The sequence below is a fragment of the Lipotes vexillifer genome, unplaced genomic scaffold (genome assembly GCF_000442215.2).
Source record: "Lipotes vexillifer unplaced genomic scaffold, Lipotes_vexillifer_v1.1 scaffold217, whole genome shotgun sequence".
NCBI classification, from domain to species: Eukaryota; Metazoa; Chordata; class Mammalia; order Artiodactyla; family Lipotidae; genus Lipotes; species Lipotes vexillifer.
The window spans coordinates 3,063,052-3,081,474 of NW_006788200.1; the positions used below are offsets into that span (position 1 = coordinate 3,063,052).

The 18,423-nt window shown below is 41.9% G+C and overlaps 2 protein-coding genes across 2 annotated transcripts in view; both read left to right on the forward strand.

Moving 5' to 3' along the window:
- The window catches only part of PCBD2 (pterin-4 alpha-carbinolamine dehydratase 2), a 62,563-nt gene extending 58,120 nt beyond the window's left edge, over positions 1-4,443 (forward strand). The window contains exons 3-4 of the mRNA XM_007461373.1: positions 3,000-3,080; positions 4,282-4,443. Coding sequence (XP_007461435.1) covers positions 3,000-3,080; positions 4,282-4,377 — 177 coding nt within the window. The 3' untranslated portion in view covers positions 4,378-4,443. The remainder of the gene's footprint in view (positions 1-2,999; positions 3,081-4,281) is intronic.
- A 6,347-nt stretch (positions 4,444-10,790) lies between these two features.
- Positions 10,791-18,423, forward strand: part of CATSPER3 (cation channel sperm associated 3) — a 44,908-nt gene continuing 37,275 nt past the window's right edge. Inside the window, exons 1-2 of the mRNA XM_007461374.1 lie at positions 10,791-10,945; positions 12,603-12,756. Coding sequence (XP_007461436.1) covers positions 10,845-10,945; positions 12,603-12,756 — 255 coding nt within the window. The 5' untranslated portion in view covers positions 10,791-10,844. The remainder of the gene's footprint in view (positions 10,946-12,602; positions 12,757-18,423) is intronic.

Below are 18,423 nucleotides of genomic sequence, written 5' to 3' on the forward strand. Positions count from 1 at the left end.
TGTGTAAATTGTTTATCAGGCTTTTCAATATTTTATTAAATGTAAATATTAGGTGACAGTTGAAGAGAAATATGCAAAACTGAGGAAAATACAAATTTGGAGGGTGTTTGGATGTACTTTTTTTTTTTAACATTGTGTGTAGATAGGGTAGATGCTTTTCCTTTGATCAATGTACCTCTTAGGATATGGATGTTCTCTTTTAAGTCATATTTGTGATGGAATAGATTTTACTACTACGCTGATAGCATGCTGGTGGTCAGAGATTTGAGGAGCACTTCTGATCATGTTCAGATCATCCACTCAGTAGATCCATTTGGCTCTTGGGCAATGTTAAAGGATTCTGAGCATCACTTTGGACCTTTTAGGGTAGCTTGGTTCAAAGAAATTGTGGCTACAGGGCTTAAGAACTTAGACAGTGACTGCGCCCACCTGATTTCTTGTTATTCAGCTGTTTTCCCCAGTCAGTCTGCATCAGAGTGTTATTCCACTGTATATTATCTTTGTCTAGTATATGTGTGTCAGTCTCTGTTTATCGCACATGGGAAAAGGAGAGAGCCATTCTTCTGAGAGAAAGCAACTGGAATCTTAGATTCTCAAGTCTGTGAGAGGGCTTTTCATTTACCATTATGTTTTGTGAGATTTGTCGTTTGGCCAGAAGCAGTAGTGGTAGCAATATGTGCATTCTGTGCGAGGTGCTGTGCTAAGTGTTCTTATATCCCCATCTCTCTCTCTTTTTTTTAACATCTTTATTGGGGTATAATTGCTTTACAATGGTGTGTTAGTTTCTGCTTTATAACAAAGTGAATCAGTTATACATACACATATGTTCCCATATCTCTTCCCTCTCGCGTCTCCCTCCCTCCCACCCTCTCTCTTTTTTTTTAATAAAAATAATTACATGACCGTTTTATTATTATCACCATTTTACTGATAAGAAAATTGAGGCTCAGAGTTAGATCACATGACAGTTGAGTAGTAGAATTGGGATTTGAATCCCTGGCTCAGAAATCCATGTCCTTGGGACTTCCCTGGTGGTCCAGGGGTTAAAACTCCACAGTCCTGGGGCTTCCCTGGTGGCGCAGTGGTTGAGAGTCCGCCTGCCGATGCAGGGAACACGGGTTCGTGCCCCGGTCTGGGAGGATCCCACATGCCGCAGAGCGGCTGGGCCTGTGGACCATGGCCGCTGAGCCTGCATGTCCGGAGCCTGTGCTCCGCAATGGGAGAGGCCACAACAGTGAGAGGCCTGCGTACCGCAAAAAACGAAAAAACAAACAAACAAACAAAAACTCCACACTCCCAATGCAGGGAGCCTGGGTTCAATCTGTGGTCAGGGAACTAGAACCTGCATGCTGCAACTAAGAGACCGCATGCCACAACTAAAGATTCCACATGCTGCAACTAAAAGATCCCGCGTGCTGCAACTAAGGATACTGCATGCCACATCTAAAAGATCCTGCATGCTGCAACTAAAGGTCCTGCATACCACAACTAAAGACGCTGTGCGGCCAAATAAATAAATATTTTTTTTTAAAAAAGAAAGAAATCCATGTCTTTAATGTCTCTCGGGGTGGTGATGAAATTGTAAATCTTCTAAAGCTAAACGAGAGTAAGGCATTATAGGCAAACAGGGTAAAAATTCTCATAATAATTTAATACAGGTTAACTCTGTGTTTGAATAATTAAAACAAACTTTCTCATTTGACTTGTTCCTTCCCCTCACATAGAAAATCAAATTGTGAAATGAGAAGGGGTGAGAGAGTGAATATTGTTTTCCTACTGATAATTCCATACATAGTTAAATGGATTTTTCTTGAACTTCCTTCCTTTTCCTAATAGGGAAGACTCTTCTTCAGGCATTAAGTGTCAAAATGGAAATCTTTATCCTGAATAAAATCGATTCTGAGATAGGAACCATTATGAATGACAGAATTGTTTGAAAATGGCATCTTCCATATTTCTGTTAACTTGGAAATGCACTCTTATGTCATTTGGTGATCCAAAAAACATAGTGCAACTAACATCAGATTGGTTTTTCTGGATAGGGGTAAAGAAGTTAAATATTTATTTATGTGGCTGTAATGGGTAATGCCTGTGAATTCCACTGTAACTTTGTAATTAATGTACCACTTCCTTAGAGTCTTACCAAGTATTTTCTGCCTTATGGACACGGAAGAGACAGACTCTTCTACTGTTTGCAATTACCCTCATAAAAATTTGAAAGCGAGCAAAAAAAATGGTTTTTTTCCTCTCAGGACAAGTTTGCCTTCTGCTTAACAAAATTAGGTTTGCACTTTCCCTGTGGTATGAAGACAGTGCCCTACAGGCCCCCACTTATGCCTGTGGCTGGCTCTGCAGCTCTCTGCCCCGAGGCAGAGTGCTTTCTGCTCAAAATGGCAGTGCTGGGCAGTAGCAAGAAGACCCTGAGTGGGCAAGCCCATCTTTTCTGTTCCACTCTGGATGTCAATGAAAACAGTCTCTCATCCCCTTCTGTCCTGCCTGGCGGATGGGATGGTTGTTCATTTCCACCGGAGCTTTGCCTTAAGACACACTCACAAGACATTTTCCCATAGTCTTTGTGGTCGATGCCTTAGTTAGCAACCCAGTCACTAAAAACAAAAGGAGCAGTGCTGCAAGAAAAGTGACTTCTAAGATTTGGGGCCAGGTAGTGAGATCCAGGACACTGAATTAAGGGGAAATTATTCTTTCTTTTGGAGAGTCTCATCCTGAGGAAAATTAAACAGCCCAGACAGGTCACAGGGTGAGACCAATTTCCCGGTTTGTTTATTTGAGCCCGATTGTTTTTCACCATCCAGCAGCAGGTCACAGTCCTGCTACACTGCTTCCCCAGCTCTGTGGAGAGCATTCGCTTTCACATTTGATTCTCCAGGCTTCCCTAAGGATTCTAGCCATGTTTTTTCTGGTTGGGTTGCTCTGGTATCTCTCTCAGGTCCAGGGCAGGGGGCACTGTCAGTCATCACTTTCGACTTCATCTTATGCAGGCATTTGGCTTTATGTCCCGAGTCGCCCTACAAGCAGAGAAGATGAATCATCACCCAGAGTGGTTCAATGTGTACAACAAGGTAACTGAATTGCCTGATTTTGGAATCACCATAATTATGGAGTTTAAGAAACTTCTTCCTTCCTCTCTTGCTTGTCATCCTGTGCAGCTAAGTGTCATTGTGCTTAGGAAAATATTCTCTTATTCTTTCTCTCAGAATCCCTGTGTATTACTGCAAATTAGTAAAAATATGTTCAGATCTACTCAAGACAACAGTGACTGAGTTCTTTATTTTCCTGCTTATCGTCTACAGACACTAGTATGGAAAAGTTGGGCCAAATTAGACTCCTGAATTAAACTTGAATATCTGTCATGTAGATAAATTTTTAAACCCTCTTAAGGTAAACTATTGAAAGAGATGAGAGCAAATAAGAAAGATATGGCCTTATTTAATAAATTTGCTCAAGAACTATTTACTAAATTCTCTATTCTCAGTGGGAACTGACCTTCTTAAGAGAAAGAGCAGACTGAAAAGACTTCATCAAGGAGTTTTAAGGGGGCACAGTGAGAAGAATAACACTTGCCCAAAAAGTGTCTTTGCCTTGGTGATCATGCCATGTGGAATTTCTTATCATCTAGATTTCTGTGAGGTTTCTATTATCTCTTTGAAAGTCCTCTTTGAAAAAAGAAAATTTCACATTTTTGTGATTTAATTGCAGTAATTCAGAGCATACAGGTACCAGCATAAACTTTTATTTCCTAGTTGCCTCTCTTTGCCCATAATTTTGTTTTTGCTTTTTAATTGATTTGTCAAGAGGCAGCAGTCTGTTCCTCCACCCCACCCCCCATTCCCTAATTTGGAAATGGGCTTTTTTTTAACATGCTAAGATATTACATTTGATAGCTTAGTTTTTCTCAATGGCCTGAAAATAGTTGGTGTAATTAAAGTAATGGGAGTTAAAGTGGTACCTCAGTCTCTCTCTCTCTCTCTCTCTCTCTCTCTTTTTTTTTCCCCCCCAAAGAGTCAAGATTTGCGATTCTGGTAGCTCATTTGCCCTTCTTATGAGAGAACCTTTTTATCCCTAGGAGGCTGCTGGGCCCAGCCTGGAGTTTACTGGGTTTTGGAAATGCATTGCTTATTCATAATGTAGTATTTTCTAAATCATTTAATCTCCTCAATTCTCAAAGATAAATATTGAGTAACAGATTGATTTCTGAACTGCCAAAGGAGAGCATCATGAATTGCAACTCAGGGTTTTCAAAGCTGCTTCTCTCTTTCTTAGGTTCAGATAACTCTCACATCACATGACTGTGGAGGACTGACCAAAAGAGATGTGAAACTGGCCAAGTTTATTGAAAAAGCAGCTGCTTCTGTGTGATTTCTTCCAAAACGCATGTAAAATCTTATATACACATCTAGCTGCAATGTATATTGAAGGCAATTTGTCAACACATGAACAAATTAAGCCGTAAATTTAGTTCACCATTTGAATGATCTCATTTTGTAAAATCAGTGCTTAAATAAAAATGATTTAAACTTGAGCCTGAGGTATTTTTCATTATATCTAATCACATATATAAGGTAAATCCACCCAGGTAATTCTATTAATAATATTAAAAAAGAGAAATAACATTTTTAAAGACCAGAAATGGGTATGGGGGAGCATTCACACATTTTTATAACCCAGAAATTCAAGTGATTATGGTGACTTTACAAATGCATTGTGTTGGAGAGCAATTGTAAGGTAGAAAAAGAATGATGAACTCTATAGGTAAAGGGTTTAATTGTATGCAACGATTCTTATGATGCTAAAGTTGATTTGGATTTTAGCTGTTGTTACTACTTAAGTAGTTACTTAATTTACAGAGATCTCAAAAATTGGATGAGCTGTCTCGTGTTTTATCCTTCCTTTTCAGACAGGGAGAAAGAAGAAGACAAGTGTCTTGTGCAAGGCTTCCAGCAAGGTGAGGCAATAAAAGGATTCACTGTCACAGTGACCAACTTGCCAGGTCATTATTTGACATACTGAGGGAAGGAGGAACCAAGGGTCACTTTTTCCCATCATTTGCGTGTTGTGACCCCTGAACTGAGGGTATGTAGCCACTGAGCTAGAAGCTACTTGGGTATTATCCAGTAATGAGCTCTGTTTACTCCATGTGTCACTGACATGAGTAAAATGGAATATAAAGTAAGCTATTATTTAAAAATTGCAGTAACTGTTCTTTGAGGGAACTCAGGAATGTAGTTATTAATGAGATTAAAAGGTAGATTAAAAGAATGTGTATGTATCTATCCAAGGAACATGCCTTATAGTAGTAGGATTTAACAAGAATCATCTTTATACTCTGCCTTACATCAGAGGCCAGAAAAATCACTCTGTGTTACAATAAGCAAAGCTTCTCATTCCCCCCACTCCCCACCAACCCTGGCCCCTAGTCTGAGAAGCCATATGGCAATATCATAAGGAGGCCGAGCTCTCTGAAGTCAGTTTTCAGCTGGTTCTGTTGGCCTGGCAGGTATAGTCATTTTGCCCTGCGGGTGTGGAGTATACACGGCGGGTGGGGGAAAGAGAGAGAAGAGTCACCCCAGACTCTGTGGCTGCTGGGAGATCCAGAGCCTGGACACTAGAACTTGTACTTCTTTGAAATTTTTAGCAGGAAAAGGCAGGGACTTCCCTGGTGGCACAGTGGTTAAGAATCTACCTGCCGGGCTTCCCTGGTGGCGCAGTGGTTGAGAGTCCGCCTGCCGATGCAGGGGACGCGGGTTCGTGCCCCGGTCCGGGAAGATCCCACATGCCGCGTAGCAGCTGGGCCCGTGAGCCATGGCCGCTGAGGCTGCGCGTCCGGAGCCTGCGCTCCGCAACGGGAGAGGCCACAACAGTGAGAACCCCGCGTACCGCAAAAAAAACAAAACAAAACAAAACTTATAAGGTTGAATTGAAATTCTTTTTTTGGACAACCAGCTGTCACCAGGCTCGTTAGGCTTGTTTCTTCTTCTTATCAAAAAAAAAAAAAAAAAAAAAAGGTGAAGGGGACCTTCCTTGGTGGCGCTTTGGAAAAGAATCTCCCTGCCAATGCAGGGGACATTGGTTCGATCCCTGGTCCGGGAAGATCCCACATGCCGCGGAGCAACTAAGCCCGTGCACCACAACTACTGAGCCTGTGCTCTAGAGCCCGCGTGCTGCAACTACTGAGCCCATGTGCTGCAACTACTGAAGCCCACGTGACTAGAGCCTGTGCTCTGCAACGGGAAGGCCATCGCAATGAGAAGCCCGTGCACTGCAACGAAGAGTCGCCCCTGCTCACTGCAACTAGAGAAAGCCCATGCACAACAATGAAGACCCAACGCAGCCAAAAGTAAATAAGTAAATTAATTAATTAATTAAATAAATTTTTTTTTAAAAAGAGGAAGAAGCAAAGCCATGTGTTTTTATAAACTTTTCTCCATATTATAGATTTGGGAGCTTTTATACATTTTATTACCAAAGATTTCTAGCTCAGGGCTTCAAGGTTTTCTACATGAATTTTTAAACATGAAAAAGTGTAGACATATTTTAAAATAGAGTAAAATAGGGCATTCAACGCTTATGTACTGATGACCCAGATTTAACAGTTACCAAGATCTTGCCAGTTACATCATATAATCTCCCATTTCCTTTTTCTTTGCTAAAGTATTTAAAAGCAAATCCCAGATAGCATGTCATTTTGCCCCTACATCCTCCAGTAAACATCTCTAGAAAATATGGTCATTTTCTTGTAGAAACCAAAATGCCATTATCACACCAAACAAAATAAACTATGATTTCTTGGTATCACCTAATACCAAATCAGATTGTTCTGAAGGTCAGGAATGTCTTTGGACAGTAATTTTGTTCTAATCAGTGATCCACATGAAGTCCACCCATCACATCTGGTTGTTGTGTCTCTTTAAGCTTTCAGTCTAGAGCGAGGAAGCCTCCTGCCCTCATTCCCTCTTTCTCTCCATATCAGTGACTTACTGTAAAAACCGAGTCCTGTAGAATGTTCCACCTTCTGGATTTGTTTGTTTGCTCCCTTGTGGTGTCACTTAAATTGTTTCATTGTACCTTGAATGGAAACCTTTCCCTCTATTTTGAATGTAAGTCTGAGAGGCTTAGAAACTATTAACCTGTACTGTGTATGGCACCGTGGAGAGAGCAGGGTACAGCTAATAATTGCAGTTGTCAGGACCTGAGAATGTAGCTACTAATTAGCATCTATGTGAGGATTTGACATAAGGTCCATGTTAAGGGGTGTCGCATCTGCTGGAACTCATGAACTTTAGAGAATCAAAGATCCCGTATCAGAGGTCTGTGGTAATACTCCTTGTGGTAAATTCCAACAGAACGAATCCCCAGACTTGCTCTAAGTAACTGACATTTCAACTTAAAAGAGACATTGCCAAAGTTGGAGGCCCCAACTTTCCTTCTGTTCCAAATCTTTGTGATGACAGTGGTTTCTCTGATGTGGCAAGCTTTGGTTTCCCTCCATTTTCCTTTTAAATGATCACTGGAGTAGAGGGGGTTTAAATAGCTATGACCTATGACCCTTTGCATGACCTCCATAGATAATAAATCAGGGCAGCATGTTTGACAGTGTCCTTTTCTAAAATGAAGTTAGTGAAAGTTCTGAAAATTGTGGTTGCTCTCTGACGTTGATAGAATTAAGAAATCTTTAGATAAATAGAATAAGCATGATTCTTTATTTTTTTGCTTGACACAAAAAGCAGCAGCGTGTATGTTGCATATGGACACACACCTGACCTTAGGCAGTGTGCTGAGGTATTGGACTACTAGTGTTAATGTGGAGCAGTCTGTTTACGTTCTAATCCAGAGTTTAAAAATACACTAGTTGAACTCTATAACTTTCAGTTTTGTAAAATTTCTGCAAAACAGCAAGAGGTGTAATAGGGTTTGGATATAATATGTGAACTTTGTGTTTCAATTCTTTTTTTTTTTTTTTTTTCCTTGCGTTATGCGGGCCTCTCACTGTTGTGGCCTCTCCCATTTGCGGAGCACAGGCTCCGGACGCGCAGGCTCAGTGGCCATGGCTCACGGGCCCAGCCGCTCCGCGGCATGTGGGATCTTCCCGAAACGGGGCACGAACCCGCGTCTCCTGCATCGGCAGGCGGACTCTCAAGCACTGCGCCACCAGGGAAGCCCTGTGTTTCAATTCTAGTTACATGTAACTAGGAATGACTCTTGGTCAGAAGACTTGAGTCACCAAGCTGCCGTGCCTACTGACTGTGTGCGGCGGCTAAGGTGATGCTGCCCAGTCAGGGAGAGTTTAAGTTGCTGCTAAAAGGGCAGAAGAGGTGGCCCTTTAGCTTCTCATCCAGGGTGCCTGTCCCGCCCACCTATCCACGAGAAGGTAGAGGTGATTTCAGTAGGCCTGGATAAGCTGGTTACCTCTGAGTCCACTCAGCAGCTGGAGTTCCAGTCCCAGACTAGATTTCTTCATCAGTGACCTCAGAAAACACATTCAGGGGCTTCCCTGGTGGCGCAGTGGTTAAGAATCTGCCTGCCAATGCAGGGCACACGGGTTTGAGCCCTGGTCTGGGAAGATCCCACGTGCTGCAGAGCAGCTAAGCCCGTGCACCACAACTACTGAGCCTGTGCTCTAGAGCCTGTGAGCCACAACTACTGAGCCCATGAGCTACAACTACTGAGCCCGGTGCCACAACTACTGAAGCCCGCACACCTAGAGCCCGTGCTCCGCAACAAGAGAAGCCACTGCAATGAGAAGCCTGCGCATTGCAACGAAGAGTAGCCCCTGCTCGCCACAACTAGAGAAAGCCCGCCTGCATCAACGAAGACCCAACGCAGCCAAAAATAAACAAACAAACAAACAAATAAAAAGAAAACACATTCAGTTGTGGTTGGCTGTGCTGATATTGTACACCAAGAACAGCTGGTCTCTTCTTGACTGCTTCCAGCTAGCCATCTTTCCTCACCCCTCCAAGCATTGTGAAAGAATTTTTTACATTCTTAATTTCTTCTTCATTTCTCCCCAGAAGTGTGCTTTGGAGCTTAAGGAGCGGAAGCATAGTAGTGTGTCCTTGGGATTCCTGGAAATAGAATCCCACTAGGCTCAGCTACTTGAGTGAGCGTAAGGATCCCTGAGGTACATTCACATAGCACAGATTTACCGAGGGCCTCCTATATGGCCTGGTGGGATTAGGCACATTGATGAATTGGGGCGGGTGGAAACAGAGATGGAGAACTGATTCAGGCTCTCTCTGAGCGGCTGCTCCAGGACGCCACTGTCAGGGTGTGGGCAGGAGCCCAGAAGGCGTCAGGGGGCATATGACCAAAGGAGGCAGTAGGAGGAGCTTGATCCCTGAGGGAGAGAATATAGACTAAGACAGTGAGGCCAAGGTTTGAAGCCTGGGTACGTTAATCAGAGTGTTTCTTAAAGCTTTGCTGTTGATGATTTTAAGTGGAGAGATTGGTAAGATGTTATTTCCCAGTTCAGTATACCGCTTGCCTACAAGAGTATTTTTCTTTGTGAGATGGTCGTGTTCACTTGTTTCAGAATGCCTGGGGCAGTGGAGGTGGTGACGTGGTCACCTCCTTTTATTATGGCCCAAGGAATTAAGGTTCCAGGAATTTGACCAATTTGGCCAACTAAACTTTTTTTTTTTTTTTCTTTGCGGTACGCGGGCCTCTCCTGTTGCGGAGAACAGGCTCCGGACGCGCAGGCGCAGCGGCCATGGCTCACGGGCCCAGCCGCTCCGCGGCACGTGGGATCCTCCCGGACCGGGGCACGACCCCGCGTCCCCTGCCTCGGCAGGCGGACTCTCAACCACTGCGCCACCGGGGAAGCCCCCCAACTAAACATTTAATTCAACACAGGGCTACCCAGAAGCCTCTGTCTTGATTTGCCTTGGAAGCCAAAGGGGCTAGGAGAAGGAGAACGAGAGAATATATTAATCCCAAGAATTGAACAGAGCAAAAATCCCTATTGCTCTTGTACCCAAAACATCTCTACCCCAAGGCTCGTCCCTTACACTCTCTTTAGGTGGTTCGTATGTGCACATTCTGTGTCCCCAATTAGCCAGTGCTGGGCATGGATAACTTCTTTTTTTGTTTTTTTTTTGTGGTGCGCGGGCCTCTCACTGCTGTGGCCTCTCCCATTGCGGAGCACAGGCTCCAGACGCGCAGGCGCAGCGGCCACGGCTCACGGGCCCAGCTGCTCCGCGGCATGTGGGATCTTCCCGGACCGGGGCACGAACCCGCGTCCCCTGCATCGGCAGGCGGACTCTCAACCACTGTGCCACCAGGGAAGCCCCAGGCATGGATAACTTCTGTTCCTCCTGTTTCTTGGGTTCTAGCCCCAAAGCCATCAAAATCTTTCCTTGTCCTTCCAGGTGTCTCCAGTGCTGTGCCCTGGCTGTGTGCTCTTGCTCTTAGAAGCCCAGAGAATTTTGCTTTCCCCTCTTCTATGACCCTTAACCTATTCTAACACATTATTAAGGGCCTCTGTCAGTTGGGGGCACTTCCTGAAGGAGGGGCTTTTGTCTGGCCTGTCTCTCAGCTTTAGCCCGGAGCATCACAATTGCAGGGTGCTTGTGACTCTTTTGCTGAACAGAGGTGCTCGGTCTCCTTGGGAAGAGAGGATCTGTGGGTAGACCAATGGGGAGCTCTCCCCTCCAGGGGCCTGCCGGCTAGTAACATACTGGAATGTCCAAGAGTGACTTCATAAAGCAACAATGCCCTCTGTGGACACTCCTCTGAGGCCTCTTGGAATCTAGATGCTGAGGAGATTCCTAAGCAGAGATTTTCTGTTGGATGGTAAAAGCAAGGAATAAAAATTGAAAATTTGGAAAATGTCTCAACACTTTTATCACCAGAACCACACAAGAGTCATTTCTAGCTCACTGTTTGAGAATGTGTCGCTGCTGTTCTATGAGACGTTATGGAAATTTCAGTAAATACTCTTTATTTCTCTTTCTTGTTAAGAAGTGTGCATATGGCAGTGTTGGGTCTCGTAGCCTCTTCCCACAGGCACCCATCCACTTCCCAGACTGAGGGGCTCGTCCTGGATAATCTGATTTCTCCAACTGGTGAGGCTGGTGAAGTCTCAGCCAAACAGTTGTTTCCTCGGCTTTCATATCACAATTGGCTGTTAATCAAACATTCAGTCACACTCTTATTTGACCTGTAGACTGAATGACTAGTTTGACTCCATTTTGTCCTGTTTTATTCCCTACTATGTTAGATAATTTGAAGCCTTTTTTTTGGGTAATAGACCTGATTTCAAATCAGATAATGAAAATTATATATCTTGTTTTTAATAGGTTATAAAAGTATATAAATCTATATTTTTTTACTGTGTGAGACTGGGTTCATTTGTTACATATAATGGGGAAAAAGTAATACATACTCTCTGAGAAAAATTGGAGAGCACAGATAAACATAAATAAACAGGAAAAAGAATTACCTATAACCTCACTATCCGTAGGCAGACAATATCAACATTTTGGCATACTTCGTGCCGAATTTTTTTCTCCCTGTTTTGCACAGTTGAGATAATTTTGAGTAGAGAATTTTTATCTTGCTTTGTTTCTGTTTTGCTATCCAGTGGCTCATAAACGTTTTTCTAAATCATGAAAAATGCATAGACATGTTGTAGCGTCTGTATAATATTCCATGAAATGGATATGCCATGATTTACTTAACCTGTCTTCTTTTGGTTAGACTTTTAAATTGTTTCCAAATTCTCACAGCAAATATTGCTGGGATAAACATGTTTGGCTAAAGTCACTGTTTGCATTTCAGATTGTATTCTCTTGGGGTAGATTCCTTGGGTCTGAGGATACAAACAGAACTAAGGCTTTTCAGAAAAGTTGGTCAATTTACATTCCCCTGGCAGTTTATGAGACTGCTCCGTTGCACTACACTCTTGCCAGCACTAAATGTTATCACATTTAAGCCTTTGCTAATTTTATAAGCAAAATTACTGGTTTTACTTAATTTGTACCTCCCCGATTAGTAGTGCTACCGAACATTTTGGAGGGAACTTCATGCCATTGTATTTGTTTAATGAGTTGACTGTGTGTTTGCCCATTTTTTCTTAAGGTGGTCAGTTTTTTATAATTGATTTGTAAGCACTTGTATGGCTGATTATTTGATTAGCAGTTTTCCCTACTAGACTGACAATATTTAGTTTTGCTTACCTATATCCCAAGTGCCTACTGTATTGCCTGGCATGTAGTAGTCATTCAGTAAAAACTTGTTGAATGAATAAATGAGTGAGTTGAACAGTAGTTACTTAATAAAAATTTGTTGAACGAGTAAATGAAGATGGTGCTTTGTCTTGCTTGAGGCGGAGTGGTAACCATTCTTTTTCACAGGTCTAGAGAGGAGGAACTGAGCAACTGAGTGGGGACAGACCCACCCAGTAATCCTCATACATATTTCAGTGGTCATTAAGTCAGCATTCCATTGCAATTTTAAAGTATATGTAGATTTATATTCACAGAAGGGGGAAAGCAGACCCTCGTCCCTAAAAAAACGTGTGCATTGTGCATTACCTTACAACAGAGCTATAAGATAATCATACCTCTTATTCAAATTTTTGACAGGAGGAAAGATACTCAGTGTCAGGCATTTGTGAAGAGAGTTATAATGAGTCGTCTCTTTAAGATAATTATGATCAGCACCGTCTCAACGAATGCCTTTTTTATGGTCTTGTGGACTGATTATAAAACAAGATACAACTTGTTCAGACTTTTTGAGGTAAGCAGACAAAATGGGTCCATTTTCTCCTGTTTTACCTGTTTTATTTCTGAAAATGTTATAAGATTTTTAAGGCATTTTGTTCAAAAAACTTTTCTGTAGAAAGATTCTAAGGGCTATGAAAATATACTCTAATATCTGAGAAGATGGTGGCAGCAGTAGTAGCAGTGACATGGTTTTTTAATCTCCCTGAATCCCCTCTTAAAAAAATAGAGCAGCTAGATAGCAAAACCAAAAACCCATGGACAGGATTTATATCAAAACTAGTTAACAAGAGATCCTTACCAGGAGCCACACTGCATAGTATTAGCATCTGTAGGAGAGGAAGCAGAGGGAAGTCAGTTAAGTATTCACTGGAAAGTATGATGGGCTGATGTGAGAACAGCAGTTGATATTAGGAAGGGTGTTACCTAATCAAATACTGGGATAGCACAAGAGGTTCCCGAAATTTATGAAGGGGCTAGAACAGTCCAGACCCTATAAACTTTTAAAACTGACTCTCCACAGCTCCTTTCAAGGACAGTGCTCCACACTCAGGAGAAGTATTGGGAGTGGAATGAAAATTGAACAGGTTAGAGACCCAAAGATGAAGGAAGAGAGGTTCAGATAAAATTGGAAGAGGGGAACAGCACCAGGAAACCTTAAAAATCAAGCAACCACATTTTTTTTTTTTTTTTAACATCTTTATTGGGGTATAATTGCTTTACAATGGTGTGTTAGTTTCTGCTTTATAACAGAGTGAGTCAGTTATACATATATATATGTTCCCATATCTCTTCCCTCTTTGTCTCCCTCCCTCCCCAGAGGTTGTTGGGAAGGTTGTTAAAACCCAAATTTGCAACTGGAATGCTTGCTGAAAGCACCTGGTTACCTCAGCAGTCAATATAAATTACAGAGGCTTTCGTCCTTATCCCCTCCTGGGGCACGTGGAGCACAGCCCTAAGGGAACTCCTATTACTCTTTTTTCCAGTGCTCCAGGAGACGTGCACATCTGTTGTTGACACATGTGGAACCTCAGCTCTCCCACCACCTCTCACACTGTTGATGTGATCATGATATTTTCAAACCTAAGGAAGGACCTCCAGGCAGAAGGAAGACACACCTGACACAATTAAAACCAAAACAGTTGGCACACTGGGATACAGATGAGGAATTTACTGCCTTTCTCTGTACACTCCGAGCTGCTGGATGTTAGTGAAGGGTTAAGCTAAGGACAAAATTAAAGAATTGTATCTGTTTTCTTATTACATGAAGAGGTTGCATCACTTGGTTTTTCCTTAAAATCTCTGACCATAAAATTGTGACCCTTTCCTAATTTACCTGGGCTACTTCAAGTTTACTTTGGGGAACTCCTTTCCACAGACAGATTGACATTGCCTTTTAGGATCTTGCAATGCATGCTGGTTAAGAATCTTAGCCTGGGAACCACCCGGACCTGGGTCTGATACTTGACTCACCGCCTACTTACTAGCTGGGTGACCTCAGGCAAGTAGCTTCCCCTCGGCAAGCCCATCTCCTTATCTGTAAAGCAGGTAGGACACCCCACTGCCAGCCTGGGAGTATTCTTGTGAGGATTCAGAGAGACCTTGGTATCAAGTCTTCCTCTCGGTGACCGACGCATAGTTAAGTACTCAATAGTTTCTTTGTTTTTACCATTGTAATTGTTTTACAAAAGAGAGTCGAACAGATAAAATGCACAAGCTGACCTGTAACATAATTGAAAAACTTAAGGCAATGCACATGTATTTTGGCAGTTTAGAATGTGATAACTGGACAAACGTTTCTTCCTTGTTGAGTGCTCAGCAAAGTCTGCATACTGTGCTATTAGAAATGCCTGTTATAAGGGGAACAGACCTCCACCAGGTTCATAGTATCATTTGAATTTGAAGGCATTCCTTTCTCACAAAAGGAATTGCCATTTGAAAGGACAAGTCCCTATGAGGAGTAGAACAGACAGCAGAAGGTCTTGGCTTTTAGCTGCCTGAGCCATCTCAAATAATTCATCCAGTCTTCTTGACCTCTGCTTCAACCTCTCTGTCCAGGAAAGCAACAGGTATATTGCATGCAAGGAGGTTACTGATTCCTTCAAGTTTGATTTTGGGGTCAGATAGAACTAGCTTCAAATTCTAGCTGCACAGCATGCAAGCTGTGTGGCTAATGATTTTGAGCCCTAGTTTATGCCTCTGGGAGGAGATTAATGGGGTACCTTCCTGATAGGTTTGCTGGGAGGATTAAAAGAGAGCAAATTGCCCAAGCTTTGCAAATGGCAGCTAATAAAATAATGAAAACTTTTTGCTTTCAGAACTCTATCTTAAATTGAGGACTCCAAAGAGCTTCTGTGACTATTATTAATTTTTAATTAAAAGTAAGTTAAAATTTATTTTATTACTATGAGAAACAAAATGAGAAACTTTAAAAATATTTGTGTATTAATTTAAAAATCACAGCAAACTCTTAATATGCTAACATAAAAATACATTTTTAATAAAAAGTAACTTTTTTTAAAAAAAGGAACAAAAGAGAAGACTTCATTAGTTTTTTTTTTTCAAGTCCCTTTAATGTCTTAGTAGGAAGGAGTGGAATTCTCATATCTGCTTCCACTAAAATCTGTTGCAGTATCACACATTACTTAGCTTCTGGAAAACTCCACTTTACACCCTAGATGGAATGAAAGCAGAGAAAAGCAAATAATACCTTGGCATTATAAAAATAGTTTTGACCTCATGGACTCCCTGAAAGGGACTCAGGGACCCCCCACTCTTTGAAAACAACCGACTTGGGACAACTGTCTTTCAAACTCTCAAACTGTAGATGATCCAAAGGCTTATGTAGAAAAAGAATGTTACAATGCATAAGAGAAAGAGAAACATCAAGGCCAAGAATATAGAATATCTGAGTCCCACTGAAGAATTTACTTTTAGAAATAAGCTTGTACTCAAGTACGGGGCAGGAGAACAGCAGGAGCCCGAACATATTTACAGAATCAGGCAAGTATCAGGCAAATATATTCTCCAAACAGACTGGACAAACTTGTGATGCCAGTAATCCAGACATCACAGATCACTGCTTCTATGTCTCTTTCTCCGTTCTCCACCACTCCACACCAGCACTGCAGGAAAATACCCATTTGCTCTCTGGATTATCGAATGTTGTAGTTATACCCCACCAGGGCATGGTGACTCAAACCCAGAAAAACTCATGGGTTTTTCAAACACACAGACCTGGGTTCAAAGGCTCGAATTGCCACTTAAGAGCTATGTAGTCTTGGAAAAGTTACTTAAATTTACTGAATCTCATGTATATGATGGGGATTGTGATGGACTAAAAATGACCATATTCTCTGCAACTCCTCCCATCAAAAGTGTGGAATGCAATGGAATACTACTCAGCCATAAAAAAGAAACCTTACCATTTGCAATAACATGGATGAATCTAGAGGGCATTATACTAAATAAGTCAGACAAAGACAAATACCACATGTGATCTCACTTATATGCAGAATCTAAAAAACTAAACAAAATGAAAACAGACTCATAGATACAGAGAATAAATGGATGGCTGCCAGAGGGGAGGGTGGGTGAAATAGCTGAAGAGGATTAAGAGGTATAAACCTCCAGTTATAAAATAAATAAGCCTGAGGATGGAATGTATAGCACAATAATGGTCAATAATACTGTCATAACTTTGTATGTGGACAGATGGTTACTAGATTTCTCGTGTGATCATTTCATAATGTATGCAAGTCAAATCTCTATGTAGTACACATGAAACTAACATAATATTGTATGTCCACTATCTTTCAATAAGATTTTTTTTAATTAATTAAATTTATTTAACACACATAGAGCTAATTCAAGTAATCTCCTTCTTGAGTGAGCTTTGGAGTTTTTGTCTTCAAGGAATTTGCCCATTTCAAGAAAGTAATCAAATTTTTTAGCAAAGTTGTTTATTATATTCTCTTAATCCTTCTAATGATGTAGATCTCTAGTGATATTTTTTCACTCCTTACACATAATGTATATATTCTACCTTTTTTTTGAATTTTTGAATTTTATTTATTTTTTTATACAGCAAATTCTTATTACTTATTCATTTTATACATATTAGTGTATATACGTCAGTCCCAATCTCCCAATTCATCAATAATGAATCTTTCAATAAGATTTTTTGAAAGTTGAAGTCTATTTTCTCATGTCTTGAATTGGGCTGGCGCTGAGTCTGCATCACTCTATGTGGTCGAAGCGGCAATACTTAACTTTTGAGCATGGTTTCAAGAGGCCCTGCAGCTTCCACACTTACCCTGTGGAACCCTGAGGCCCCCGTGCTGTGATGAAAGATTCCATGGAGGAAGAGGGCCAGCCATCTCTGGTGAGGCCCCAGACATCTTATCCCATCCAGCCTCAGCCAAGCAGCCATATGGAGAGTTCCGGTGAAAACAGCAGAACCACCACCCATTCAGCCCACAGAACTGTGAGAAATGATCATTCTGTTTTAGGCTACTAAATAGATGGGTAGTTTCTAGGGTGACCAATTTGTCCCAGTTTGCCTGGGACTTGCCCACTTTTAGCTGCCAGTCCCACATCCCAAGAAACCCCTCAGCCCTAGTTGGTCACCTATTTGTAGCACAATTGCAAATACCTTACACAGGAATAAGAGCGTTCAACTCAGTGTTTGAGAGAATTAAGTGAAATGATGAGGTAAAGGCAAAATATAGACAGAGCCCATAAAATGAAAGGTTTTGTTTTTCTTTTCAATTTATAAAATAACTTTATAATAATTTATAATTACTCTATCTTTAATAAAATAATATTTCCATAGCTAATTAAAATTTGATCTTTTATCTTTGTCTATAACTGAACTTCTCATTCAGGGCCCTAATTGCTTTTTTTCTTTTTTTAAATTAGTTTATTTATTTTTGGCTGCGTTGGGTCTTCGTTGCTGCACGCGGCTTTCTCTAGTTGCGGCGAGCGGCGGCTACTCTTCGTTGCTATGCGCGGGCTTCTCATTGTGGTGGCTTCTCTTGTTGCGGAGCACGGGCTCTAGGCACGTGGGCTACAGTAGTTGGGGCACATGGGCTCAGTAATTCTGGCTCGCAGGCTCTAGAGCTCAGGCTCAGTAGCTGTGGCGCACGGGCTTAGCTGCTCTGCGGCATGTGGGATCTTCCCGGACCAGGGCTCGAACCCGTGTCCCCTGCATTGGCAGGCGGATTCTGAACCACTGCACCACCAGGGAAGTCCCGGGACCTAATTGCTTTAAATATACCAGAGAGCATTCTCTGCTGGAGAATGCTGCATTTTCAGCTAAGCACGAAGGTAGCAGGCCCCTGGGAAATTATGAACCAAAAAGAGAAAGAAAACATTGGACTTAGCTAAATTCAAACTGGCTGTGAGTTCTCAAAAGAGTATCACTGTTGAAGATGGAAAACACTTAATATTATGTCATTCTGGGTGGGTCTAGAACAGGACCTTTTTTTGGACAATATTTTTCCCCAGGGGCATGTCTAGTGAAAACATAATCCACGGAGATGATCTGCAGATAAGGTCAATGCCATGTGCCCACAAAAAGGCAGAATCTCGGGGGCCTACTGGTTAAGAGAGTTGAAACCTTTGAAACTCTATTTTAGAGCTTTCCTTAGGAAGAAAAGTGGGAGGCTGGGGTGGTGGTGGG